Genomic DNA, 27,517 nt, shown 5'->3' on the forward strand with positions numbered 1-27,517 from the left:
AAAATGCCACACATAGGTGTTTTCCAATAAGAGAGATCTATTAAAAGTCAAGAAATTACAATAAAAATGAAAAAATGAATTAACAAACAATTTTCCCCCTCCATCCCACCCTTAATTTAAGATATTTTCCATATCCCACCCCCTGGCCATGCCTGGTGTAAATGATTCAGGCGTTTAACACTCTCCTTGTGGTTAAAGGGAGCCAGATCTGGGCTTTGGTGTGAACTGAACGTTGACAAGCCACAGCAAACGCAACAGTTCCTTTCCAGAGGCTGTTGCATTGTAAAGAAAGAAGGATAATTTATTATGTTTTGGGTAGGTTGGGGTGGGGGCTGAGAGTGAAAGCCAACTAGTTGCTCTAAGCCACAGTTCAGTTGCGTGTTGGGAAACCATGGTTTGCTGCAGCGTACCAAATTGAGTCAGCCATGCTCGTCTAAACTCTTAATGCGACTGAGTGTTTTTGCTTTCAGGGTCAAGCAGATGCTGACACAGGTCTGGTGGAAATGTGCAAGGCATTTGCTGAATCTTGTTTCAAAACTTCCCAGGGACTCTCTTTGCTAGGCTTGCCTTGCTGTTGGTCTCTGCGTGTTGCAGAGGATTTTAGCGATGGGGGAGGGCCTACTGTTTTTTTTTATTATGTATTTTAGTTGGAGCCCCCAAAGGTGCGCTCTCCTGATTTTTCCAGGTCGCTCTGAGACAGTCCCTGAACCCTGGAGCTTGCAATCTGAAATACATGGCACACGAGGAAAAAGGACTGGTGAGGGAGGAGGAAACACAAGGCACCAATGCTGAAAATTACTATGATGGCTGGCTGGGATAGAATCTGCTCAGGTAGCCTGATTGGACACGTGCTGTGAGGACAAAGTTCAGAGAGGTTCAAAGACAGCTGGTTTCTCAGCAGAGGTAATGGAATAGCCCTGTTTCCCTTCTCTCCCTCTGCTCTGCAACCTGGTGTACATGGCCTTGTTTCATGCACCTCTTGGGGCTTCTTGTACACAACACACAAACAGAATTACATAGTCCAAAACACCCCAAAATCCCTTAACGGCTGTATGTTTCACAAGCAGAGTAGGCGTGTTATACAGTGGTACCTCTGGTTAAAAACTTAATTCGTTCTGGAGGTCTGTTCTTAACCTGAAACTGTTAGTAACCTGAGGTACCACTTTAGCTAATGGGGCCTCCCGCTGCCACCGCACTGCCACCACACGATTTCTGTTCTCATCCTGAGGTAAAGTTCTCAACCTGAGGTACTACTGGGTTAGCGGAGTCTGTAACCTGAAGTGTCTGTAGCCTGAGGTGTCTGTAACCCAAGGTACCACTGTATGTATTTTTATAAAAGGGGGCCAGCAATAAAATGCGGTGGCGTAGGGTGCTCATTTCCTGGTGCCAGTCAGCCAGCCAGCCACCATCCATGCCCTCTTTGGGGATACTTCATTCACAAGAGGTTCCCCTATGGGGGGGGGCCTAATTCATACTCTTATTCTGTGGAACTAACCACATGGCAATAGTTTTGGAGGTATGGGACCTTACACGGCTATTAACCAAGCAGAGGATCCTGAACCATATCCTCTGCCTCCAGAATGGCACAATAAACCATGGTTGGCATGACGTCCAGGTTTAACAAACACCAGTGCCTTTGCTCCTTTTGAAGCACTCTGGACAATATCGGTGAGATGGGTCGACTTGGACAGATGGCAAGGTGAGTGTTTTGTCTTCTTTTCCCTACCACTGTGTATGCCATTTGGCTGCAGAATTCAGCTGCCTTGATGATATTGGGTTTGTGGGTTTTTAAAAAAGGTTTCTAGCCCTTGTGGCTGAAATCTCAGAAGGGTGGCTAGTTAAGGTTTTCTGCGCTTTTGGTGGCAATGAAAGGCTTCTGTAGCCTAAGCGTGATTTCTGGCAACGTGGAAGTGAGTCCCTGCACCACGCTGCACCAGTTTAGTGCAGTGCGCGGGGACTCGCCTTGTGGGCTGCTCGGTTCAGGGGCGGCTTGTGGGCCGCTTGTGGCCCATGGGCCTTAGGTTGCTGACCCCTGGACTAGATGATCCTCAGGGTCCCTCCCAACTTGATGATTCTATTATTTATTTGCCATTTACATGCTAAAAAGGCTTACTGCTGCTACATCATCATAATATAATAAATTACACATTTTCAGTAACATAAGTAAACAGCAACTCTTCAACCTCAGCATTTGACACCTGAGAGACATACATTTTCAGCACCAGCTCTCTTCCTGTGACTGCAATTTGTTTTCATCTGAATTTTAAATGGTTGCAAGCAACCCTGGGACTTTTTGGCGCCGTGTGCGTAATAAACGTAAGTGATTATGACAGAGCGCAAGAACGCCCCTGTCGTCTGCGATCATATGAGAGCATCACCGAACAGCTAATGCAGCGGAACGATGTGTGGACAGGGCTGTATGAATCCTGCATTGCAGGGGGTTGGACTAGATGACCCTCGGAGAGTCCCTCCTACGAATCTGGTCAAATCCGCCACCAATGCACCATCACTGCGTCAATGACACGCTGCACGAAAAGACATTGATCCGGGGGAGCCCTCAGGTGTTGACTGCATCCAATTTTGGAAGCTCTTCCCTTTGCTGTCTCCAGCCCTGGCCAACCCTGCAGAAAATTGTTCTTCCATCACTTAGCCCAATGCTAAGACGTGCGGCTTGAGTGAACAAGCGGTGAATGCTTGGAGACCACGGACAAGTAGTTCCCTTTCTCTACCCAGCTGTGAAGGGCAGGCGAAGTCGGGGTTAGCCTGCTGTGAAGAGGAAGGCAGGGAGAATCTCCTCCCTGCTTGATTTTTGTAGAACGGAAAAACCTGTGGTGCGATCAAGCAGGTCCTGCCCCGGCAGGCTCATTACAAAGCCCCAGGAACTCGCTGTTTTGTAGGTTGGATGATTCCAGCTCTCTGCGCGCTTTCAAGTTTGCCAAAGTTTTTTTTTTTTTTTTAATGTCAAGGTGGACCGCATCTGGATTTTGCGGAAGCCTGGCTTATTTATCCAGTCAAGAGCAGGCTCCCGGGGCGGCCTACAAATGTCACTGATAAGTCTTACAAAGACTTAAAATCGGAAAAGATTGTTTCCTCCTCTGGGCACAGCCCATTCTCTTCTAATGTTTGGCTTTCCTAGGGGAAAGTCGCGCAGCGGGATCCCCCGGAAGCACAAAATGCCACCTTTGAATAGAGACCACCTGCATTTTCACCAGTTAGATGTTTGTTTGCTTTATTTTGCTGAAACAGATTTGAGAGTTCCTCCAAACTCTGGGTGAGCTGGCTTCTCGCCCTTTGCATTGTGATGAGCTGAGGAGGAAAGTCATGGCCTACCTTGGAGGAATAAGTAGCAAAGGGTTTTCTGGGGGGGGGGGTTAGCTTGGGCCCAATTCCCAGGTAAATGGAAGGGATGTTGGAGAAGTTTGATGAAAAACAGATGCTGGAGCAGAAATTCCCAATGTTCAGAATTGAGTTAGAATGTCAGATTAGGACCTGGGAGACCAGGGTTCTAATCCTCACTACCTATAAAGTAGCTTCTTAAAGACCACCAACCTTTTCATAGAGTTGGAAGAGACCACAAGTGCCATCCAGTCCAACCCCCTGCCAAGCAGGAAACACTATCAAAGCATTCCTGACAGATGGCTGTCAAGCCTCCGCTTAAAGACCTCCAAAGAAGGAGACTCCACCACACTCCTTGGCAGCAAATTCCACTGTCGAACAGCTCTTACTGTCAGGAAGTTCTTCCTAATGTTTAGGTGGAATCTTCTTGTAGTTTGAATCTATTGCCCCGTGTCCGCTTCTCTGGAGCAGCAGAAAACAACCTTTCTCCCTCCTCTATATGACATCCTTTTATATATTTGAACATGGCTATCATATCACCCCTTAACCTTCTCTTCTCCAGGCTAAACATACCCAGCTCCCTAAGCCGTTCCTCATAAGGCATCGTTTCCAGGCCTTTGACCATTTTGGTTGCCCTCCTCTGGACATGTTCCAGCTTGTCAGTATCCTTCTTGAACTGTGGTGCCCAGAACTGGACACAGTATTCCAGGTGAGGTCTGACCAGAGCGGAATACAGTGGTACTATTACTATTACTTCCCTTGATCTAGATGCTGTACTCCTATTGATGCAGCCCAGAATTGCATTGGCTTTTTTAGCAGCTGCATCACACTGTTGACTCATGGCAAGTTTATGGTCTACCAAGACTCCTAGATCCTTTTCACGTGTGCTGCTTTCAAGCCAGGTGTCACCCATCCTGTATTTGTGCCTTTCATTTTTTATTTTATTTTTTGCCCAAGTGTAGTACTTTACATTTCCCCCTGTTAAAATTCATCTTGTTTGCTTTGGCCCAGTTCTCTAATCTGTTAAGGTCATTTTGAAGTGTGATCCTGTCCTCTGGGGTATTAGCCACCCCTCCCAATGTGGTGTCATCTGCAAACTTGATCAGGATGCCCTCAAGCCCATCATCCAAGTCATTGATAAAGATGTTGAATAAGACTGGGCCCAACACAGAACCCTGTGGCACCCCACTAGTCACTTCTCTCCAGGATGAAGAGGAGCTGTTAATGAGTGCCCTCATATTTTTTTGTGAATTGAGAGAAATATATGCGGGTTTAATCATGTCCTGTCTATGTAACACTTTCTCTCTCTCGCCTGGGCAGTTTTAAAATGGGATGGCATCACATACATCCATCCATAACAAATCAATACAGAGTTACCACCTCCCCAGTGGCATAAGGCATTTACCAAAAGATGAGGGCAGAGCAGTGTATTGTCACGTCTCTGGGTCTCCAGGGAGAACAGACGTCTGCAATGTATTTCGACGACAGAAAACTAGATAAAGATATTTAGCCACTAGCTTGGTGAGCTCCTGATCATTCCCCGATAATAGAAAATGCGTGACCTCCAACTCTGGTTTCCATTTGGGAATGCAGAGTTGATCAAGGAATTGCTGGCAGAGATCTACATATAGTTTGCATTTAAGAACCATATGTGAGAGAGTTTCTACCTAGTGGTCTTCACATGGGCAAATTCTTCCTCCTTCCACCATGCCCGAGAACCTTCCCCAAAGGAGGTTTGATGGATTTGAGTTAAACTTGGCCAGCGAAAATGCCCTTCTTTCTTGGGGGTTAAGCAAAAATTCCAGATAATTGTGATTAATTTCATGTGCCCAAGAGAGTTGAAAGTAAAGAGGGGGACATGTTTTCTCTGCTGCTGCTGTTAGTTCCTGGCGTTCAGTATCCCGCAACCTAGTTTTTATTATAGCCTTGGCAGTTGGAAGGGACATTGAACACAAAAGTTCCATTGACAGCCCAAGTTGCTGTATCTTTATGTTAAACTGTTGTAGCCCTGGGGAGAGAAAGGAGTCTAACAAAACTTTGCCGAGGAGAGGATCTTTTATCTGTTGTGAGGCAGACGTTTAACCAGCATAGAAGAAATCTCGCGATTTGTTATGGATGTTTGTATGTGATGCCAATATATATGCATATCTCTCTCAATTACTGCTAGCCATGATGACTAAATGGAACCTCCAGCATCAGAGGCAGTATATGGGTAAACAGCATGTGCTGCTGATGAACAATAGGAGTACGTTGCTGCCTTCATGCCTTGGCTTGTGAACGTTTTCTGGGAACATCATTCTAGCAGAAAGGATGCTGTGCTGGATGGACCTTTGAGGAAATGCAAACCTCAGTGGTTGTGCATCCCTTTTGAATGCAGAAGGTTCCAGGTATCTCCCGGTAGGGCTAGCAATGATGAAATGAATCATGTACATAAAGATTAAATGCATTTTAATGGTGAGTAGGTCTGCCAGCAACTATTAACAGCTAAGTATATGGCTAAGAGTGGATCCTCCTTGTACAGGAGCAGGATACCTCTGAATGCCAGTTCCTAGGGAGAAACACCAGGGGGCAGCAGACTCTCGCCTCCTTGCTTGCGTATGAGCTGCTAGAGGTGTCTAGATAGCTGTGGTTGCAAACAGGGCAGTGAATCAAAGACATAATCTGTGTTGCCCTGCAAGCAGCTGGTTTAAGTCTCGGTGTTTTTCTCTTTAATTTCTGCCTGCATTTCCGTTCTAATCTCAGATATATTTTCGAGCTTGCTGCTATTGACGAGAAAGAGAGAGAGAGAGAGAGATTTGTTTGTGAGTTGTGGATGTGCATAATTGTCTGGGACATCTTGTCCCGCAAACAAATTTTTAAATTCTTGGAATTCTCTTGACGGAAGACGTTTTCTCCATTGCTCCTTAGATTTTTGTTCTTTATATTTTGCAGCCCCTCCAGGCATATGCTTTCCTTGTGCGTTCATGATGATTTGCGTTCACAAAGGTGTCAGGGGCAGTTTAAGGGCTGCTTTCCACCTGCAGAAGTTTTGAGGTGGACACACCGCTTCGTTTCCAATCAGTGTGTGTGATGTGACTTCTGCTGAAATCCTGCAACTTTTTGTACCACAAATTTTCCAGGGGTTATTGTTCCCCTGCCCCCACTTTTGTTGTCCTGTAGTGAAATAGTGCGGCAACATTCGGGAAGTACTGCAGAACCAACTAATAAAGCAGAATTATGTGGGGACGGTCCAGTATATATCCACCACGAATGCGCTGTTATCGCCTCCAGGACATGTTTGCTCAGTTTCCAATATTAAGTTTCATTCTGCACATTTCCACATCAGTTTGCAGACTGACCGACGTCCTTAGTCCTCGCGCAAACCCATCAGCATGTACTTTCTCCTGACATACACACAATTTTGTCTGCATTGTTGGCTAATGTGCTCCTTTTGAGCATGCAATTGTCCTCTTAAAATAACATATAATTTTGTATGTTGCATTCACTGGCGTATGCATTTTTGAATGCACACTTTACCATGGGGTGCACTTTTTTTTTTACACGTTACTTGGCATTGCAAAATTCGGAGAAGTGCTACATTTCAGTTGGTTTATTGTTTCAGAAAGCGTGACTTAGGTAGGCTGACCTGTAAAGGGGAACTGACTCAAATCCCCCCACAATCCTCAAATGACCACAATGGCCAAGCCCTTTTCTTATAACTCCATAGGACCTTCCCTCCCCGCTGTCTTTTCTATCTCGCTTCTTGACACAGGACTAAAAAAGACATGCGAGGCTGCAAGGAATATTTTCCCCTCTCCTTGGGCCAAAACTTAAATTGAGCTTGATTCAACAATCATTGAGAACCGGCCAAGTCAAACAGCCAGATGTGAAAATTGAAAGAAGGGAGGGGGGAAGGTAGAAACTCTCATTAAAGAGAAGGGAGAATTAAGAATAGCCTGTTGTGCTGCTTATGTAATACCATTTACCATGGCTGTGTGTCAAAGCATGTAAACACGGCCAGCCTTTCCTTTTAAAAAAAAATATGGAGAAAGTAACAGCATGGTTCAGTTAAGGACAGGGCTATTTTCCATCCTTTGGGGCAAGCCCCGGCCTGGTATAGAATCAGGGGATAGAATGCAGTGCAAAGTGTTATCAATTTTCATTTTTAAAGAAAGTCCGCAAGTTCCTAGTCCTCATTATGGTTAGGAAGATAAGCCTAACCCCCACTTACGATCTGAAGCTGTAAACTTTTGACCTGGGGAGTCTACCACCTCTCTCCGAAGCATGCCTAGGCCAGGTCTAAGTTTCTTTTGTTTTCAATGAACTTGCTTATATTATAGGCTTTAAAATGAAAAAAAAACGCCCATGATTATTTAGCAGCTTAATTGCCCGAGCCTGCAAAACACCATGCACATATGATGATGCAGCTTGTAGGCATGACTTGGCCAAAACGGCCTCGTGATTTGGATCAAAAGGCCTGGTGGGCCACATCAGGCCTACGCAATGGATGTTGTACACGAGTGCTTCGGGCTTTGAACTCGTCTCCTGTGCCCGGATCGCAGACTTAACCTTGATGTCTTGCCCAGGCTTCGAACCCCGCTCAGGCATCTCTGCCCGCTGGGGCTGCAGGCTGCACCTCATTCAAGTCTCGTCTTGCCACCCTTTCAATAATTTATCAATTCCCTGCAGGGGAGGAGAATTGGGGCTTATTTTCCCAGACGCCCACCTATCTTTCTCAATTGTTAAACCTATGCAAGCTCCCCTCCAAAGTCCCTTTCTCCATCTGATTTTTCCCCTGGCACACACACCTCCCAGCTGCAGTGCCCGCTGCTCAAACAGCAGAGGTTTTCTTTGGCTATCTTGCTTTCAGAACAAACATCTCGCTTCTCCTGACTTTATTTTTTAATATATTTTTTTTTAGGAGCTGTGTCTGTCTCCGCCTCGAAGCACGAGGGGAACGAGAGAGCTTTGCTTTCCAAGAAAGTGCTCTCTGACTTGAACGAAAACCGTTCCGCCCTTGCCTTGGCGTGAGCATGACCCTAACCTGCCCAGGGATAGCAAGCCGTTTCTCTTGCTCCAGGGAAACGGCAGACTTTTCTGCCTGTCTCAGATTGAAGGAGGCTCCAAGGGAGAGAACTGAGTAATGGTTTCTTATATCTCCTCATTGCTTCCTATAATCCTCTTTTTATATTTTTATGCTGCTCTGGGGTGGTACCAGTTTAGGGCTCATCACTGATGGAGTAGAGAAAGGGAGGCAGATCAGCGAGTAGAGCCTTACATGCAGAAGGTCCCAGGTTCAATCTCTGCCATCTGCAGGTATACAAGAAGCTTGCCTTAGTTATAACAGGTCAGGCCATCTTGCTCTGTACTTCCTGCACTGGCTGGCAGCAGCTCTCCAGGGTTTCAGGCAGGGCTCTCTCCCAGCCCTACCTGGTGATGCCAGGGATCGAACCTGGGACCTTCTGGGTGCAAGGCAAATGCTCTGCCACTGAGCTACAAGCATTCGCTGGCCAGGCTGGGAGAGTCCTATCTGAAACCCTGGACAGCTGCTGCCAGTCAGTGCAGGAAGTACAGAGCAAGATGGCCTGACCTGTTATAAGGCAAGCTTCTTGTATAGCCTGCCTGCAGATGGCAGAAGCATCTTGTCAGCCACTGTGAGAACAGGTATCTGGACGAGATGAGCCACTGGCCTGATCCAGGAGGCTCTTTTTGAGTTCTTAACTGGGCGCCATTTTGAATCAAGATGGCGGATTGAACTTTTCCAAATCCCACCGATTTTTGTTCTGTTTCTTAGAACTCCCGAGTAACACTGGGCATGAGGCTTCTATATAGTAAGAATAGCAGCGGTTACTGGCATTGCCCTGGATCTCCTTGTTTTCTTTCTTTGATCTAGTGTTGTTTACCAGCTTTTGAAAGCAGAGCAACCAGATGAAACTGATGCTCCTACTGGTCTCTGCCCACCCTGCCTTCCTAGAAGATGCCTGTCAATGAACAACACATTTCCTAACATGGAACATCCCCCCGATGAAATATTCCAAAGGGAAACTTCTGAATTCTGCTTTCCATCCCACCATTTTCTCCTCCCCTCCTATACTCCCCCCCTTTTTGGGAGCAGGGTGTCATTGCATAAATCGCCTCCCTGCTCCAGCTGCTGAGACACAGCTGGCTGAACTGCCCCTCTCTCTCTCTCTCTCTCTCTCTCTCTCTCTCTCTCTCTCTTCCCTGAGTACAGCTGTTGGGCTGTCCAGTGGTTGCCACCCCACCCCCCTTTCTCCCTCCTCTGTTAACAGAAAATCACAGAGTAATATGAAACGGCTTGGCAGGAGCTGGTTTTATTTTTTTTATTAAAAAAAGCCACTTGGCTCATCAAACCAAAGTTTAATGTAAAGTCTACTCCTCTCTTCCCTCCTGCCCCCCACTCAACACTCCCCTCCAAATAGTTTTGTCAGTTTCCAGCAAAGTTTGCCGCTGCTGCAGACACTTCATGCATTGATTCTCTCTCTCTTCCTTCCTGCTGTGTTGCATTGTTGTTGTTTTTAAATTAAAGCCAGGCATGGAGCATATGGAAAAGTTTTCCGCCGGCTTTTCTCGTGGCTTTCTACCAACGGAGAAGCAGAGAAGCCCTAAATGGCCTTGCATCTTGAGTTTCTTATGCATTATTCCGCTCCTGGGTCTGCTGGCCGCTCGGGAAGGTTTGCTTGAGACGAAAGCAAGAGAGACTGAGGTAAGATGCGGCCCGTTTTCTTCCAAATATTGTGTGCTGCTTTAATATCATGCCTTCCACCCCACCCCAAATTAGCTCAAGGCGGTTGTTTCATCCCAACGACAGCCCTGTGGGGTAGGTTAGATGGAGAGATTGTGACTGACCCAAGATTGCCCCACTGGACAGGGATTTGAACTCAGGTCTGTTGCATTTCACCATTTATTTTTCTTTGCTGTGTGGTCATAGTCAATGGAATGGCAACTTTAATATTTGCTCATCTGTTCCATTATATCTCATGGTGTTGTGGGTTTATTTGTTGTTGTTTTTTGCATGGAGGTCAAAGATTTGAACTCAGGTCCCACATCCCAGTCCACTGGGCAGAAGAGACAGCAAAGAGTTCAAGTATTGCCTCTTAATATTTCATTTTTAGATTCCTGGCATGGCAGAAAAAGCTTCTGGTGGGGTTAACAGTGCATGCTTAATAACTAGAAGTAAGGCCCACCGATTTAATTTATTACTACACACACCTCTCAATTTTTTAATGGTTGTAATAATAATAATAATAATAATAATTTATTTGTACCCCGCCCATCTGGCTGGGTCTCCCCAGCCACTCTGGGCAGCTTCCACCAAACATTAAAATACATTTAAAATATCACAGTTTAAAAACTTCCCTAAACAGGGCTGCCTTCAGGTGTTTTCTGAATGTCAGGTAGTTGTTCATCTCTTTGACTTCTGATGGGAGGGCGTTCCACAGGGCGGGTGCCACTATCGAGAAGGCCCTCTGTCTGGTTCCCTGTAGTTTTGCTTCTCGCGGTGAGGGAACCGACAGAAGGTCCTCGGCGCTGGATCTCAGTGTCCGGGCTGATTGATGGGGGTGGAGACGCTCCTTCAGGTATACAGGACCGAGGCCGTTTAGGGCTTTAAAGGTCAGCACCAACACTTTGAATTGTGCTCGGAAACGTACTGGGAGCCAATGTAGATCTCTCAGGACCGGTGTTATGTGGTCCCAGCGGCCACTCCCAGTCACCAGTCTAGCTGCCGCATTCTGGATTAATTGCAGTTTCCGGGTCACCTTCAAAGGTAGCCCCACATAGAGCGCATTGCAGTAGTCAACTGCAGTTGCAGTTGCAACTACCTTGTAAGGTAGATTACGTCGACAGACAGCAGCTGGCCCAAGATTGCCAACTGAGCTTTCAGGGCTGAGTTGATGGGTTGAACCTCAGTTTCCCCAGACAATTACCCTCTGTGGATTAATTGGTCTAATCTTTTAAAGCCTTCCAGACTGACGACCATCAAAAATTCCACAGTTTAAAGGTACATTGTATGAAGAAGTCCCTGCTTTTGCCTGTCCTCAGTCTTTTAACATCCAGCTCCTTGGGATTGCCCAAAAATCTAGTATTATGAAAGAAGGGATAGGGAAGCCACTCCAAAACCACTTTCACCATACTTTGCAACATTTTTATACACCTCTATCCTGCCCCTCTATCCTCCACACTTCTCCTTGTCCCAAACCTTTCCTCATTGGGGGGGGGGTCTCTCCACCCCCTTGATCCTTTTGGCTTCCTTTTTCAGAAGCTTTTTCATCTCTGCAAGATCCTTTTTTTGTAGGGAGGGGACCAAAAATGGAAGTTTCACACACACTCTCTCTCTCTTTCTTTCTTTCTTTCCTAAAGATTTGGGAGTGAGATCAGACTTTTGACCTACTTACAGACGCATTGGAAAAGCACGTGTATGTCTGTGTGCCCTATTTTAAGTTTCAGGACAGATCCTAAGCTAGAGAAGAGTCTTGTTTCAATATGGCATTTCCCCTTCCTCACTTCCACAAGGGGTAGGACGTTTCAGAGCCGCCTGCTTTTGTGAAGAGAGTGCAGAGTTGGGAGGGAACCGAAGGATCATCTAGTCCAACCCCTTGCAACGCGTTGCTAATTGAGCCGGTTTATTACAACTACACAGAGGAGGCAAGCGGACAAGGAGCTCAAGATAGCTCGCTCGCACTTCCCCACCCTCCATTTTTGCCTGACACCAACCCTGCAAGGTAGAGCAGGGCAGGGCTGAGAAGGAGCAACTGGCCCAAGATCACCCAGTGGGCTTTGTAGCCAAGTGGGGATTTGACAGTGGAGGCTGGTCTATTAAGGGAAGAAGAAGAAGAGTTTGGATTTGATATCCCGCTTTATCACTACCCGAAGGAGTCTCAAAGCGGCTGACATTCTCCTTTCCCTTCCTCCCCCACAACAAACACTCTGTGAGGTGAGTGGGGCTGAGAGACTTCAGAGAAGTGTGACTAGCCCAAGGTCACTCAGCAGCTGCATGTGGAGGAGTGGAGACGCGAACCCGGTTCCCCAGATTACGAGTCTACCACTCTTAACCACTACACCACACTGGCTCTCAAATGAGGTACTGCCCCACCAACCTCAGCCTGCCCTTGGGCAGCCCCTGACTGTCATTTACTTCCATCCAATCCAGGGGGGTGCCCCTGGCTACCAGCTTCCTCCTCCTTGGTCTTGCCCCTTGTACAACTCAACAGGGAGGAAGAGGCTGGGGACAAACGTAGACTTAGTTGGCTCAGCCAATAGTTGCTCTGGCGCCACCTAGTGTTGGCCTCCCTGCCTTCCAACCTACCAGCCTCCAATGGGCACCAGCCACCCCTGGATTTCAAGCCTGTTATTTATAGAGACAAGCTGACAGCCTCGATGCTTAAAGTTTCCAGCTCCAAGCTCCTGAAAAAAAGGACCCCGAAACACAAGAGTCTCTGGGGCTGCAACCAGAGAGCTGGCAGCCCTAAAGAAAGCTCATTTGTGCTTGGCTGCCTTCAGCAGAGCTCTTTAAGGGACCGGCCAGCTCTTTCCCTGGCTCACAGTCCTTTCCTGGGAAAAAACATGTGAGGCTGGGAGTTGGTTGGCATCATTTGGTAGAAGAGGCTGATGGCAGAAGGCAGGGAGCCCACCAGCAGGTGGCGCCAGAGCCTACTTGATTCTAATTTTGTCCCCGAGACTAAGGAGGAGGAGGACGCTGGCAGGCAGGGCTGCCCATTGGACTTGGTGTAATAAAAAAGGCAGGCAGAAGAAGAAGAAGAAGAAGAAGAAGAAGAAGAAGAAGAAGAAGAAGAAGAAGAAGAAGAAGAAGAAGAAGAAGAGTTTGGATTTGATATCCCGCTTTTCACTACCCGAAGGAGTCTCAAAGCGGCTAACATTCTCCTTTCCCTTCCTCCCCCACAACAAACACTCTGTGGGGTGAGTGGGGCTGAGAGACTTCAGAGAAGTGTGACTAGCCCAAGGTCACCCAGCAGCTGCATGTGGAGGAGTGGAGACACGAACCCGGTTCCCCAGATAACGAGTCTACCGCTCTTAACCACTACACCACACTGGCAGAATGAGGTTGGTGGGGCAGTGCCCCATTTGCCCCAATGGACCAGCCTCCACTGTGTGCAGCTCATCAGGGCTGTTGAGACCGAGAGCTGCACACCTAGCGAAAGGTCTTCCGAGTCCAACATCTCAACTAAGCCAGCTTGGCCTCAGCTCCAAGACCAACCATTCCTGACAAGAGCTAGGGGGGAATCCAAGGCAGTTCCTTGAATTGCACCTTTTGTTTCTTTCCCTGTTGAGATCCAGAGCCCACTTCTCATGCTAGTTTCACATTCAGGTTCCCCTTCTTTGCCCGGCAGAAGAGAGGAATACAAGAAGCTGGCTTTGTACCAAGCCGTTGATCCACCTAGCTCAGTATTGTTTACACTGACCAGCAGCAGCTCTCCAGGGTTTCAGATTGGGGTCAGTTTACAAAAATGAAATGCTGCTCGGAGTTAGTTTTGCCCTCAAACCACCTTGTTCTCTAGACTGTCACCTAGTGGCAGAATGGCGACATTAGCTTTTTCATAAAAGAAAGACGCGTCCCTTATAGTCTTCTTTTAGCCTCCCATGTTCTGTCTATTGGTATATCCGTGGCAGGGCATGTGTACATCATGGTTGTCCCTCCATTTTATCCTCACAACAACCCTGTGAGGTAGGGTAGGGTGAGAGACAGTGACTGGCCCTCGGATGTGAAAGTAAGAAGGCTTGGTTTTCCTTTTCACTCTGTGTTCATCACAGGCAGTACGGTTTCTGTTCAGTCCACCAAAAGCCAGCTTATTACTCTCACTGTCCACTGTGGCAAAATCACATGGCTTAATAGTGTAAGTGATGTTATTCCACCCCCCATTCATTCAATGCAAAGGAAATACATTGCAAATTGGGCAGTGAGAGGGCGAGTAATAAATGATGTGTTGTTTGCAGTTGGAACAACATATTGTTTGCAGATCGAGCAAAAACAGCGGATTCTGATTGTATTTGCTGGATTGATTTCCTTTCTGGCCACGGAACGATTTTTCTGATTCAGTTTTCATTCGAATTCTGTGACATTCCTACCCACAGTCATCCCGGTTTGAATCATTGCTGAGTTGGGTCCATCACTCTAACCACTACACCACACTGCCTCTCACGTAACGGGGACCCAACCCAGAGGCTTTGGTGCAAAGCTGACATGCTGAGCTCTCCTCCTGACCTGCTTGGCTTGGCTTTTTTAAGGCAGATCCTGCACTTCACGGTTTTCCTCCTGGAATTCCCCCTGCTCTCCGAGATGGCAAGTTTCCACCTCATCCCCATAGCCGGAAGAAACGCTACACTCTCACTCCGGGTCACCTGAAGTGGGACCACTTCAATCTCACATACAAGTAAGGCCAGGATTTGTAGAAATACTAATAGTTATGGGGGTGGTGTCAAATACTTAATTTTTGCAATGGATTTTCTCTGTTAAATTACATTTATGCATGTGGTTTTTACAAATGTATGTGCATTTTTATGCACACCTCAAATATGCATATTTTTGTACTTTTGAGGGGGCTTGGCAAACTGCGTCAGAGGCATGGGAATTTCAAAGTATAACCGCATTTTTATTTGGCTAACACTGGAGGAAGTGCAAATTAGGGATTGTTTGGGGAAAATACATTGCAATGTAAATTTCTCCCCCCTTTCCTGCTTTGAATACTGGTTTATGGGAAGGGGGTGGAAATGATAAAGGGGAGGGCTCTGTCTTCCATCCACACAGGCAATGCTGACTTTCCATTTGGAAGGTGGGCGGACAAGGCAGCCTAGTGGGAGGGGAAATGGAATAGAGGGTACTGGAAAGGGGCATGGCTGGCTGCAATTCTGAAGACTTGGAGGGCCACGGTTTCCCAGCCCTGGTCTATAGGCCAAGGTTTCAAACAGGAGGTGTTGGGATTTAATATGGCACCCTTTGCAGGGATTTTTCTCTGTTTACATTTTAATATAATTTTTATTTATGATTTTCAATTTTATACATTTCAATCATTTTACAGTCATTTTAACATTTCAAAACTCGACTTCCTTCCCCCTCTTTCTGTGGTTCCTTAAATTTATTTATTTTTAATATTTTCTGCATATTCCAAATTAACTTAACTTACTCATTTATTCATCTATTTAAATATACATTCTTATAAAACTGCAGGTTATTACGATAATCCTGCCTGTGTTCTTATTTGTTTACAGTTTATTTGCAAATATCCATTCTTTCATTAAAAAGTTTGTTATCTTGATTTCTTATTTTTTCCGGTAAGTTTCGCCATTTCTGCATATTCCATAAGTTTTTGTTATCCATTCTTCTTCCGTTGGGACGACTTCTCCTTTCCGTTTTTTGGGCAAGCAACGTTCTCGCCGCTGCCGTTGCATAGATGAATTGATTTCAATACAGTTTGGGTAGTTCTGTCCCTATAATTCCCAACCCCCATCTCTCTCTCTCTGTGATACGATGTGATCTTCCAAGTCTGGGTGGGGCTGAGCAGCCATTTCTGGTCACAGTCCCTCTGGTCTCTATTAGCTCAAACATTTCCAAAGCTGCCTCTTATTTTCATTCCATTTCCATTTCCTTCCAGGATCCTGTCTTTCCCTAGGAACATCATCAATGAGAGCCAGACAAGGAAGGGCCTGTCTGCCGCTTTCCGCATGTGGAGTGAAGTCTCCCCCTTCAGCTTCCGAGAGGTGCCGCCTAGGGCAGCCAGTGACCTAAAAATTGGTAGGGGCTCTCCTCTTATAGCAGGGGCGTACCCAGGATCAAAACTGGGGGTGGGGGGTGGGGAAGACTTGGTTTTTCAGGTTCAAAAACAGCTTCAAAAAACAAAAACAGCTTCAAAAAACAGAAAAACTCCCACCCCCCAACAGAAAGCCCCAAATGGCTGAAGAACTCAGTTTCCCAGGATCCTCAGTCCTCGCAAAGGAACTACTCACCATGCAAGGGAATTCGGTTTGCCAAGCTCCCTTGCAACGATGAATTCCGGCAACGATGAATTCGCCCCCTGACACTGCCCGAGTCTCAGCCTGCATCCCCATTTGACCAAGCAGGGTGCAGGCTAGGATCCGGTCTCTGATAGGCACGCCAGCTCTTTGTTGGCATGAGGGAGGGGGAAATAGCCGGCGCAACACACACACACACACACACACACACACACAGTGGCCAACTGTCTCGGCAAGAGCGGAAGAGCTCAATTGTTATTGAGATTTTGGGAGGGGGAGAAAGACCAGTCGAGCTTTTTTTTCCTTTTAGGCTGCCGATAACCATTTAATTTTTATTTATTTTTTTGCTTCGGGGGGGGCTGCCCCCCCGCCCCCCGGGTACGCCCATTTCTTATAGTGCTGGTTTCAGAAGAAAACTCTGAAAGTGTGTGGGGGGGTGACCCACAGCAACCCCGCTGAGGACTGAACATGCTCACTGGTTACAGAATGCTTTGTGCTAGGATGGAGGGAGGGCAAGGAAGATGGAATGGAGGGCCTTGGCAGAGGGCATGGCTGGCTGGAACATTCAAGGTGTGACCAGAAAGTTCAGTGAATGGTCACAGAAATGGGACAGCGAGAAATATTCGAACCTTACAGGCCTTCAAATTAGGCCCCCTCGGATACAATGCACTGTTTGTAGAACTGTTGGAAACTTCTGGAGAAGTCCTCTTTTCGTACTGCTTTCAGTTCCCTCGTCACAGCAGCTTGGATGTGTGAAATGTTGGGAAATCTGTGCCCTTTCAGTGCAGATTTCAGTTTTGGAAAAAGAAAGAAATCTGGTAGGGTCAGATGGGAAGAATATGGAGGGTGGGAGAATATGGAGGGTCATCTTCGAAGGTTTGCTGCCCTTCGCAGAAATGCTTAAACCACTCATACACTGTCTTTTGAGTTACAGCTTCATCTCCGTACACAATTGCGAGCATTTCTTGGGTTTCCGATGATGATTGTATGTTTGAATACTTCTCGCTGTCCGATTTCTGTGACCATTCACCGAACTTTCCGGTCACACCTTGTAGAACAGCACTGCAACATATTGTTGAAGTTACCACTTCGATATGGGGAAAGGGCACAGCTCAGTGGTTTTGCACAAGGAAGGTTCCAGGGTCTATCTTGGGGATTCTCCAGGTACGGCAGGGAAGACTCCCTGTCTCAAACCCTAGAGAGCCATTGGCGGTCCGTGTGGGTGATGCTGAGCCAAATCGACCAATGGTCTGACTCAGACCATTAGCACTTACTCTGGCTCCCACTGTAGGCGTTTGAAACCAAGGGCACATGACACCAGCCACAATCCGTGTCCATCCCGTAGTTTCTTGAGAAATGCTCCTGTTTGATGCGCTTTCCCTCAAACCAGCTTCTGCATTTTAAGACACGGATGTGTGTACAACCTCAGTATTAGGCAGCCATCTTGTCCGTTCACCCCGTCTTAGTTGGGACAGTGGCGTTTGCTTCCTTGCACATATATTTCCACAACCCGAGGACATTTGGAATCATCGCAGTAGAAACAAGAAGTATGGACCTCGGCACTCGCTGAAAAATTAACTAAGGAAGTCAAGGCATTAGCCAGACTTATGGCATTCTTTTGTTACACACGCAACGGGCTATCACTCAGTGTTTTTCCACAAAGAAACTGCATTTGGAGGGTGCAGTGAGAAGAGGGCATTGTTGGATGTGTGTGTCGGGGGGTCATTTCCTTTGAAAAATCAATAAAATATTTTCCCTTTTCATTTTTTAAATTAAACCATTGGGCAGGCAGGGGCCTGGTGAGAAAGTGCGTCCTTGGCCCTAATGGACCAGCTTCCACCGTTATTAAGTGATCCCATTTCACCGTTTTCATTTCTCCCCAGGCTTCTATTCCATAAACCATACAGACTGCTTGGAGTCCAGTATCCACCACTGTTTTGATGGGACAACGGGAGAGCTTGCCCACGCTTTTTTCCCTCAGACAGGCGAGATCCATTTTGACGACCATGAATACTGGATCGTGGGCAACACGAGGTTCAGCTGGAAAAAGGGTAAGGGAATCACGTGTCTCGGTTCTTGAGGCCGGCATCATCGTGGGTAACATTTGGTGCCATTTCGCTGCCTTTCCTCGTGGAATTTACACACAGCTCTTCTTGTGTGTGATTTTGCAGGTGCTTTCTGGGTTTCTTTTTTGTTCTTGTTTTTTTTTTTTTTTAAACAAGTTTCTAGTCCCTTCGGTCGTGAAAAATATTCTTTCTTTCCCTGAAAAAATTCTGGACACTGCAGTTTTATATGGGGTTTCTGGGACTACATTGCCCATAATTATTGAGGGAAAGGATGTGCTTTGAATATACTGTGTGAACTCTGCCTTGTCGCATATATTATGCAGATATACTCAGTCATAATAAATGCATATACAGGTCACAGGATTTCTCAGTCACTCAGAGGCCGCCTACAATCCTTCAGAGTACACCCCCCCTGCAAAAGATCCTGGGAACTGTAGTTTGTTAAGGGTGCTGGGAATTGTAGCTCTGTGAGAGGCAAATTAAAGTTCCAGGATTCTTTTTGGGGGGGCAGCGGGGGCAGCGTTGGAATATGCTTTAAGCCTATAATGCGTACACAACCTCACTTTCTTTTTCAGCACAGATATTTTTAAAATATCGATTTATTTTTATTCTTGTTCGGGGAGGCCTGTAAGGCTCCTTACAGTGTTTGGTTGGGAGTGGGAACTGCTAAAAACAAAAAGCAGCCTGCAATCCTCTTGAGTGGTTTGCTAGACAATTAAGATGTGCCCAGACTCTTCCCATGAGGAGCATCAAAGCTTTCTGATGCATTGACCTTCGTTGGGGTTGACTTAGATTAGACAGCTTCCACCCTCCCCTCCTGGTTCCACGTCTGTCTTGCCAGACATCGGGGGGGGGGGGGGGAGAGAAATGTCTGCGACGTGAGCTGACGAAGGAGTTCTGCACACAGAACGTTCCAGATTTAGGGGTAGCCGGTCCAGCTTCAGTTTTCGGTGACTCAGTGGGGCTGCTGCAACCACAGTTGCTACAAACCGTTCCCACCCCAGCATAGATCCAGGCAGTTGTGCTATCAGTGGGGAGAGGTTTTGCCTTGTTCCTTCCCTTGATTTCTCGTCCACAAGGGGGGGGGGAGGGCTGTTTACATTTTTGTTCACTTGGATCACCAGATTTCCTGCAGACGTGGACGTTTTGTGGGCAGCAGATGCCTCCATTACGGACCGGGCTGCTGTTTAAAAGGCTCCATTTGACATTAAATGCTAAGCAGATGGGTCTTCAATAGGGACGGGAAGTGTCCGCAACAATTGTTGTCGCCACCCCAGCCCAGCCACCTTTATTTTTTTCAAACCTCCCAATTTTTTAACCCTACAACAGTCCTCACAGTGTGACCAGATGGAGACTTTATGAGCATTCAGACACATACCAGAACTTCAGGCCCTCCAAGTGTCCCTATTTTCCAGGGACATCCCTGATTTAGAAAAGTATTCCCGGTTTCTGATTTGATCCTGGAATGTCCCGCTTTTCCTTAGGATGTCCCTATTTTCATTGGAGGGTATCTGACCCCTGAGCCATCTGAAGGCAGCACCGTATAGGGAAGTTTAAATAATAATAATAATAATAATATTTTATTATGTTTTTATATATGTTGGAAGCTTATCAGAGTGCTGGGGTAACCCAATAAGATGTATGGGGTATAAATTATAATTATGGAATTGGGACGTTCGTTTTTTTTCATCAGAGAAATGTTGGAGGGTGTGGAACTTTAGATTGGCGAATTCCGAAATGGGTGTCACCTCTGGAGGCCATGTCAGTGAAGAAAAGCAATTCAGAAACAAGATGGCCCACATACCAACAATTAATAGTGGAGGAAGAGGGTGAGATTAAGTTAAAGCCATACGAAGAAATCTAAAATTATTGCAATACTTGGTTACAATACCACCAATTAGCACAAATATTTAAACAGGACAAGAAGAATGGATTTGAACAAAGTATATCCAAACTACAAAGTGAAATATTACAACCCAAGAAAAAGGTTATTTCTAGGATATATAGATTATTGCTAGAATGGGAGCTGAAAGATGAAATTGTTAAGGAGGCTATGATTAAGTGGACAAGGGATATTGGTCATATAATTGAATTCGATAGATGGGAGAAATTATTTAGGAGAGATTTGCATTTTACGGCATGTTCAACAATAAAAGAAAACATGCTCAAGATGTTGTACCAATGGTATATCACCCCGGAAAAAACTATCTAAAATATATAAAAATCAATCAAATTTATGTTGGAAGTGCAGAAAGGAGGTGGGCACTTTTTATCATTTATGGTGGGGATGCAAAGAGATAAACAAATTCTGGAATGGGATATATGATGAATTAGAAATATATATTTAAAATTACATTTATAAAGAAACCAGAATCGTTTTTAATTAGGCTTAATTTCGGATGAAATTCCCAAAAATAATATAAAGGTATTCCTATATGCCACATCAGCGACGAGGCTATTAATTGCAAAAAAATGGGAAAGGAGAGAAAATCCCAACAATATTAGAGAAGTAAAATGTGCGAAATGGTAAGAGATGGCAAAATTTAAAGCAAATATCAGAGGTTGCTCAAATCAAGAAATAACAAAGGAATGGGAAGGAGTGAAAGATTACATAGTGGTACATTGTTCAGATAGTGATATTCTGGTGGATTTGGCGTAAAACGTACAGGGGGAAATATAAAGGAAAATAAAAGGATATAGGATAATGATATTGAAAGTAATAACACAACTAAGAGAAAGTTAAATATGGAGTAAATAAAATCACGCATTGGTGAGGGGAGAGTGGGATAATAGGAATGGGGCAGATAATGTATTCGTATGTGTTTTTATTTTTTATTTTTTTATTTTTGTAAGTCTTTGAATATAAATAAAGTCTATTAAAAAAAATCACTGGAGGGAAATGCACTTAACTGCCGGCTCTCTCACATCTTTCTGGTTCCACGCACAGATTTGCTGAGGCGCCGGACCTTGTGAAATGTGAATGGCTGGCTTCCATCTCTGAACATCTATTGACGTTCTGGCTTGCTAGGGCAGGATTTTCTATGTGTCCTGAGGCTTTGCAAGCATGTTTCATATTTAGGAGAAAATAGAAAGGTGTTGCATCACCCTGGGGTTTATTGTGCGTAAACACCGGCTGGATCTATACTGATTATAAAAACGCTTTAAATAAAGTTATACGGCTCTCAATGCAATGTTACATTGACGATTTTACATTGCTCTGCAGACCCTTCTGGTTTCACGTTTATAATGCATTTATAACGTTTTAACTGACCACTATAGATTAGTTCACCACAGTCGCCACAGATTTCACAACTCCTCCAATTTGGGCCAAGCGGGGTGGAGTGGGGGGAATGGACATTTTAAAGATTGCTTCTTGCCAACAGTCCACAAGGCATCTTGCCTCCAAATCAGATTGATAAAAACCCAACTGGTAGATTGTAAAAGGTTTTGCTTGGCTTGCTCTCCATCCAACTCTCCTGACTGCTTTTAGTGGTGAAAAGGGGGCATCAACCCAAACTCGGTACCCCGGTGTGTGAGCATCATTGTGATCTCAGGCTGAAATCAGATTGGATTACATTACACAGTACTGAGCTAGGTGAACCCAATGGTCTGATCCGGCGAAAGGTGGCTTTGTACATCCGGTTGGTGCTCTGGTCTGTTGCGTTATTGATTTAAGGACACTGAGTATTTCTTTCTCCCTCTCTCTCTCTTTTTTTTTTTTTTAACAGTTTCTTTATTGTTTTGCATCTTAAAAACAAATAAACAACAACAAAACTAAACACATAAATGAACAAAAAATAAATACACTTTTGTCATATTATGTGGTTTGCTGACTAGCTTAAACTCTGCCGAGTTTTTAGACTTCCCTCCACCTCTACATTAGTTTTCCAAGATACCTCATTCATTCGCCTTTCTTTAATTTTATCTGATTAAATCCGTCAAAATATTTCTTCTAAATTTTCCTTTTTCCCTTCTGCTGTTTTGCAAGAGTTTTCGTCACACCTGTAAGTGAATTACACATTTCTATTGTCTTTTAAATATTCTAGGAATTTACACCAATCCACATCTATCTGCTGATCTCTCTGATTTCTTATTCTACTTGTTAATTTAGCCATTTCTAAATATTCCAATAGCTTCCTTCTCCACTCTTCTACCTTTGGTAAATTTGGTGTTTTCCAATTCTGGGCTAGCAGGATTCTTGCTGCGGTGGTTGCGTATAGGAAAAATCTTTGATCTCTCTTTTTGATTTCATTTCCCACCATCCCCAGCAAGAAAGCTTCCGGTTTTTTTGGAAATGTGTATTGGAATATTTTCTTTAGCTCATTATATATGATCTCCCAAAATGTTTTAACTTTTCCACATGCCCACCACATATGGTAGAATTCTCCATCTTTTTTATCACACTTCCAACACCTCTTATTATTTTTCCTGTACATTTTTGCTAATTTCACTGGAGTTAGATACCAGCGATACTCCCTCTCTCTCTTTAGGCGTTTGGCTTACAGACCTCGTCCACGTTGCAGCCCACGAAATCGGCCATGCCTTGGGCCTCATGCACTCCCTGGACCCCAATGCCTTGATGCACATCAACGCCACCCTGACTGGGAAAAACACCATTTCGCAGGACGAGATGTGGGGGATCTTCCGCCTTTACGGTGAGCGAGAGCATGGTTGGCTGCAAGGAGGGAAAGCAAGGACTCAACCAACAATTGCACAGTTAAGCACTGTTAGCTCTTCTGCTGCCCTGTCCCTTCACGCGTTGGTTGCTGCATGTGCAAAATGGCCTGAGAGGTGAGAGTGGAGACTGGCTTCTAGCTCAGTGGCAATGGTGGCTCCCTGGAGGAAGGGTTAAAAAGCCCTTTGTGGTTTGGGTTCAGGCAGGGGAGGGGGCTCTTAGGAGTGGGACGCTGCAAAGGGGCTGGATGATGAGCTTATAGGGGCCAAATGTTATGTTATTTTGTTTTTTTTAAAAAATCATTTCTTGCCTTTCTCCAAGGAGCTCATGGTGACATATCATTTATTAACTTTATAATCCTGCCGTTTCTCCAAAAAGGAGCCCAGAGTGGCAAACAGCAAGTGATAGAACAATTTTAATAAAATTAACACTTTAAAATTAGAGCGTGGTGCTGATAATGCCAAGGTTGCATGTTTGATCCTGTATGGGACAACGGCATATTCCTGCATTGCAGGGGGTTGGACTAGATGATCGTCAGCGTCCTTTCCAACTCTGCAATTCTATGATTCCTCTAGGAAAACATCTTTTAAACAATTCCAACACACATGGCAGGCTGTATGTGGCTCCCCTCCCCATTTTATCCTCACAACAACACTATGAGGTAGGCTACAGAGACAGGGACTGGCCCCAAGCTAGCTCTGCAAGGAGATCTTCATGGCCGTGTGGTGGGATTTGAACCCTAGTCTCTCAGGGACCTGGTCTGGCACTCTAACCACTACACCAATCTGCCTTCTTGAGTGCCAGCTTGCCTGTCCCCTGCTGCTTCCCTGCAGAAACGTGTTTACATCCGTGGCTCCCTCTGCTCTCCTGAAAGCAGCATTTATCCCTGCAGGCCGCACCGCATGTCTTCAGTTTGGAAGTTACTGGCTCAGACTTCCCCAGATTTCCTGAGGCTGGGCCTCTGAAAACTAGTATTGGGGAGAGAAAATGATACGTTTCTGGTCCATCATAGAAATTCTGTGAAATGCTGTATTTACAGCTGAGGGTGAGGTGGGGTGAGGAGAAAACGGCCTGATGAGAACATAGCTCTGGCAGTGGAGGGATCAGGAGCCAGCCCTGTTTTCCTACAGTTTGAAAAAAGGGTTGGACTGGCATTGCTGTTGAAGGACTGCTTTCTGTGCCACCTTCCCATTCGCACGTTTCGCTTCGCTCCTTCTAATAACAAGTGCCGATAGCTGTGAAGCCAAAACGGGCTCCAGCTGAGCTTGATTTTCCTTCTTTCTTTTTTTTTGGGGGTGTGTGTGTGTGTGGATTTTTCTAATGTATTATATGAGCTTGACCTTGCTGATGCAGCCAGCATTCCTTCCCCTTCTCATTTGACCTGGGCATCTTTTAAGAGTTGGGGTCAGAAGGGAACCTGGAGGCAGGCTAAAATTCTGCTCCACTCAGGATCTGCAGTGCTGGTTGCAAAACACAACGGGGGGGTGGCATTTCTGCAGCCCCCCAAGGGCCGCATTGACTCCTAGGGCCACCTGCCAGAAGTGGGCGGGACCAGAGGAAAACAGTAGGCGGAGCAATGGATGCATGACTCTTAACCCTTTGTGCAGCAAGATTCTTCTTGCATTCTGGTGACCTGGAAAGTTTTCACATATATTTGTAAATATGCTTCTTCCACTCAAACCATCCACCCTCAAAAGCATGCTTTTTCAACTGTTGGAGCAAAGAAAAATTAAAGACTCGGCTGAAAGATCAGCTACCTTGGACGACTCCTCTACAAAGTTTTTCATGCTGGCTGGTTACTACAGGAACTTTTCCCCAGTAACTAGTGCCTTGAGCTTGCTTTCTTCCACCTTCCTCCCCATATCTTTTCCTTTTATGCTATAAGCCACTCATGTATAGCCTTTCTCAGCTGAAAAGCAGGATTAAAAAAATGCTTCCAATAAATAAGTAAGTAAGTGGGTACAGTTCTGTTGACAGGACCAACATCAGTTGAAATCAACATGCACAAAGTTCAACCAGCTTTTAAAAAGTTTTTTTTTTTTGCCACCTTTAATGAATCTTCCTATTTCAGGCTGTAAAGATCGAGTCTTCATATGTCCTTCATGGTCTCAGAAAGGCTACTGCAGAACACGCAGGAAGTTTATGAAGAAACATTGTCCATATAGCTGCGACTTTTGCTCAGGTAATGAATATACTTTGCTTTGAATCTAGCATTCAAGGATATCTGCTTCTAAAAGGGATATATAATATATTTATAAGCAATAGACGCTAGGGGAGAATGCTCTTTTGCTAGGCTGATAGCTTGGCCTGTCCAGGATAATGGGCTGATATTTTATTAATGGGAGCTAATAACAGGCCACATTCTCCTGATAGCTGGGAGTCTCTCTCTGGTGTTTGGAATGCAACATCCAAAAGACATTAGGAAGATGGGATGCGTCATGGGAAGCGATTCATAAATGATAATATGATCCTGTATTTTTTAATAGAATATTTATATACCTTTACTCATTTTTTAAAAAAACATCCGAGTGGTTTACAACAACCACACATGAAGCCATTAAAACATTTGAGATCAGATATCGGATAACTGTTGTTTGTTAATTGCCTGCGTAAGCCTGGAGGCATAGAAAAGTTTTCAGCAGGCATTTAAAAGTTGAAAAACAAGTGCTTGAAGAATCTCTATGGGCCGAGTTCCCACATGACTGGGCCAATGACACCAAAGGCTGCGTTTTGTGTTGGTTTCAAATTAGCATCACCGATTGGGGGAATGACCAGCTATGCTCCTGCAGGTTATCAAGCCAGGATATAAGGGTTCATGTGGTTAAGAAAAGGCCCTTGAACCTGGCTCAGTAGTAGTTGCTTCAGGGGTTCTTAAGATGTGGTTCCTGCATTGCAGCAGGGGGTTGGACTAAATGATCCCTGGGGAGCCTTCCAACCCTATAATTCTGTGTTTTTTACACTGACTGGCAGCAGCTCTTCAGGCTGGGGATTGAACCTGGGACCTTCTGCATGCAAGGCTGATGCTCTAACCACTGAAATCCAGCCCTTTCCCAAGATTCCTCAATTTTCAAAATTAGTAAGACGACAGCAGGAAAACAATCGTGTAATCCTAAATCTGTAGCTCGAAGCTGACAATATGTCCTTTTTGTTTCGATCTCCTTTCCCTTCCTTGTTCTGCCGGCAGAATTCCCGTTCCCAACGGTGATGCCAACTCCGCCTCCCCCAAGGATGAAAACGAGGATTGTTCCCGAAGGCAGGAACGTTACCTTCCGATGTGGCCAGAAGATCATTCATAAAAAAGGCAAAGTTTAGTAAGTAATCTCACTTAGGGCTGAGCCATGCATGTCTCTTTTAACTTTTTGGAGTGTGTGTGTCTGTATGTGATCTTTGAGAGTCATTAGAATTGTGCAGTTGGAAGGGATCCTGAAGCTCATCTAAACCAACTCCCTGCAATGCAGGAAAGTGGGTTACCTTGAATTAGGCAGCTTCCTATGTAACCCCTGATGCTGGTTGTCCCTTATACTGAGGCAACCATTCCTTATAAGGCTTGGTTCCAGTCACCCTCCTGTGCACATGTTCCAGCATGTCGATATCCTCCTTAAAATGAGGCGCCCAGAACTGGACACAGGACTCCAGGGCATGGTTAAAGGGATCAAACTTGGTGAATATTGTTCTTCCCCTTTTGCTTTTTCCACACAGCTGGTATAAAGAGAAGGAGCTTCTGGAATACTCCTATCCGGGATACCTGTCTCTGAATGACGACCACATGAGCATCATAGCCAACGTCATCAATGAAGGGACCTATACTTGTGTAGTGAAGAAAAAGTCTCAGATCCTCACCACGTATTCCTGGAGGGTCAGGCTGAAGCACTAGCAGGGAACCCTTTGCAAAGGACTTTGGTATAACCCAAGTGGTTCTGTCCCATGTTGGGTTTCCTCTTTTCTGCTTGTCGTTTTGTATATCTAACTTTCAGCAGTGCACCTGATCTTAAAAACAGCAAAGCCCATCCACAGGTGTGGCTTGGGCAATGTGTGTGGGGAGGCTGGGCCTTCCTCCCCATCTGTTCTGTATATTTTAGTTTTAGCAGGTCAAAGAGATGGGAGCTAGAACGGCTGTTTTGTTTATCTTGCTACTGTTTACAAAAAGAGAGCCTGTAAAATGTACGGGGGGGGGGGCCAAACAAAGCCCACACCTGTGGACATCTAGGTCTGGGGAGGTGCCAACAGCTTTGGGAAGTGGCAATGTCTAGTGGCTACCAGATGGAGAATAACTGAAATGTCACCTTGGTAATAAATTCAGCTGCAATAAACATTGATTTTCCTTACAAGATGTAGAAGCAGATGTGGGGGAACCTTTGGCCCTCCAGTTGTTGCTGTGCTACAACTCCCATCATCCCTGCTTGCTGGTGCTGATGAGAGTTGTAGTTCAGCAGCACTTGAAAATGCTACGTAGCTCCTAGGTGTAAAGATCACGTAT

The 27,517-nt window shown here is 45.5% G+C and overlaps 1 protein-coding gene across 2 annotated transcripts; it reads left to right on the forward strand.

Moving 5' to 3' along the window:
• The first annotated feature begins 131 nt into the window (after positions 1 to 131).
• Positions 132 to 27,342, forward strand: MMP23B (matrix metallopeptidase 23B). 2 transcript variants are annotated; one of them, XM_033156350.1, is made up of 10 exons: positions 132 to 903; positions 1,580 to 1,699; positions 9,863 to 10,039; positions 14,578 to 14,723; positions 15,942 to 16,081; positions 18,183 to 18,350; positions 22,856 to 23,020; positions 25,112 to 25,222; positions 26,225 to 26,351; positions 26,740 to 27,342. In XM_033156350.1, exons 3-10 carry the CDS (start codon positions 9,869 to 9,871, stop codon positions 26,912 to 26,914), a joined length of 1,203 nt encoding a protein of 400 aa, XP_033012241.1. In that variant the 5' UTR covers positions 132 to 903; positions 1,580 to 1,699; positions 9,863 to 9,868; the 3' UTR covers positions 26,915 to 27,342. The 2 variants fall into 2 exon arrangements, with proteins under 2 accessions (XP_033012241.1, XP_033012242.1); XM_033156351.1 differs by lacking the exons at positions 132 to 903; positions 1,580 to 1,699 and adding an exon at positions 8,239 to 8,455.
• Positions 27,343 to 27,517: the final 175 nt, after the last annotated feature.

Source organism: Lacerta agilis, chromosome 8 (assembly GCF_009819535.1).
Source record: "Lacerta agilis isolate rLacAgi1 chromosome 8, rLacAgi1.pri, whole genome shotgun sequence".
NCBI classification, from domain to species: domain Eukaryota; kingdom Metazoa; phylum Chordata; class Lepidosauria; order Squamata; family Lacertidae; genus Lacerta; species Lacerta agilis.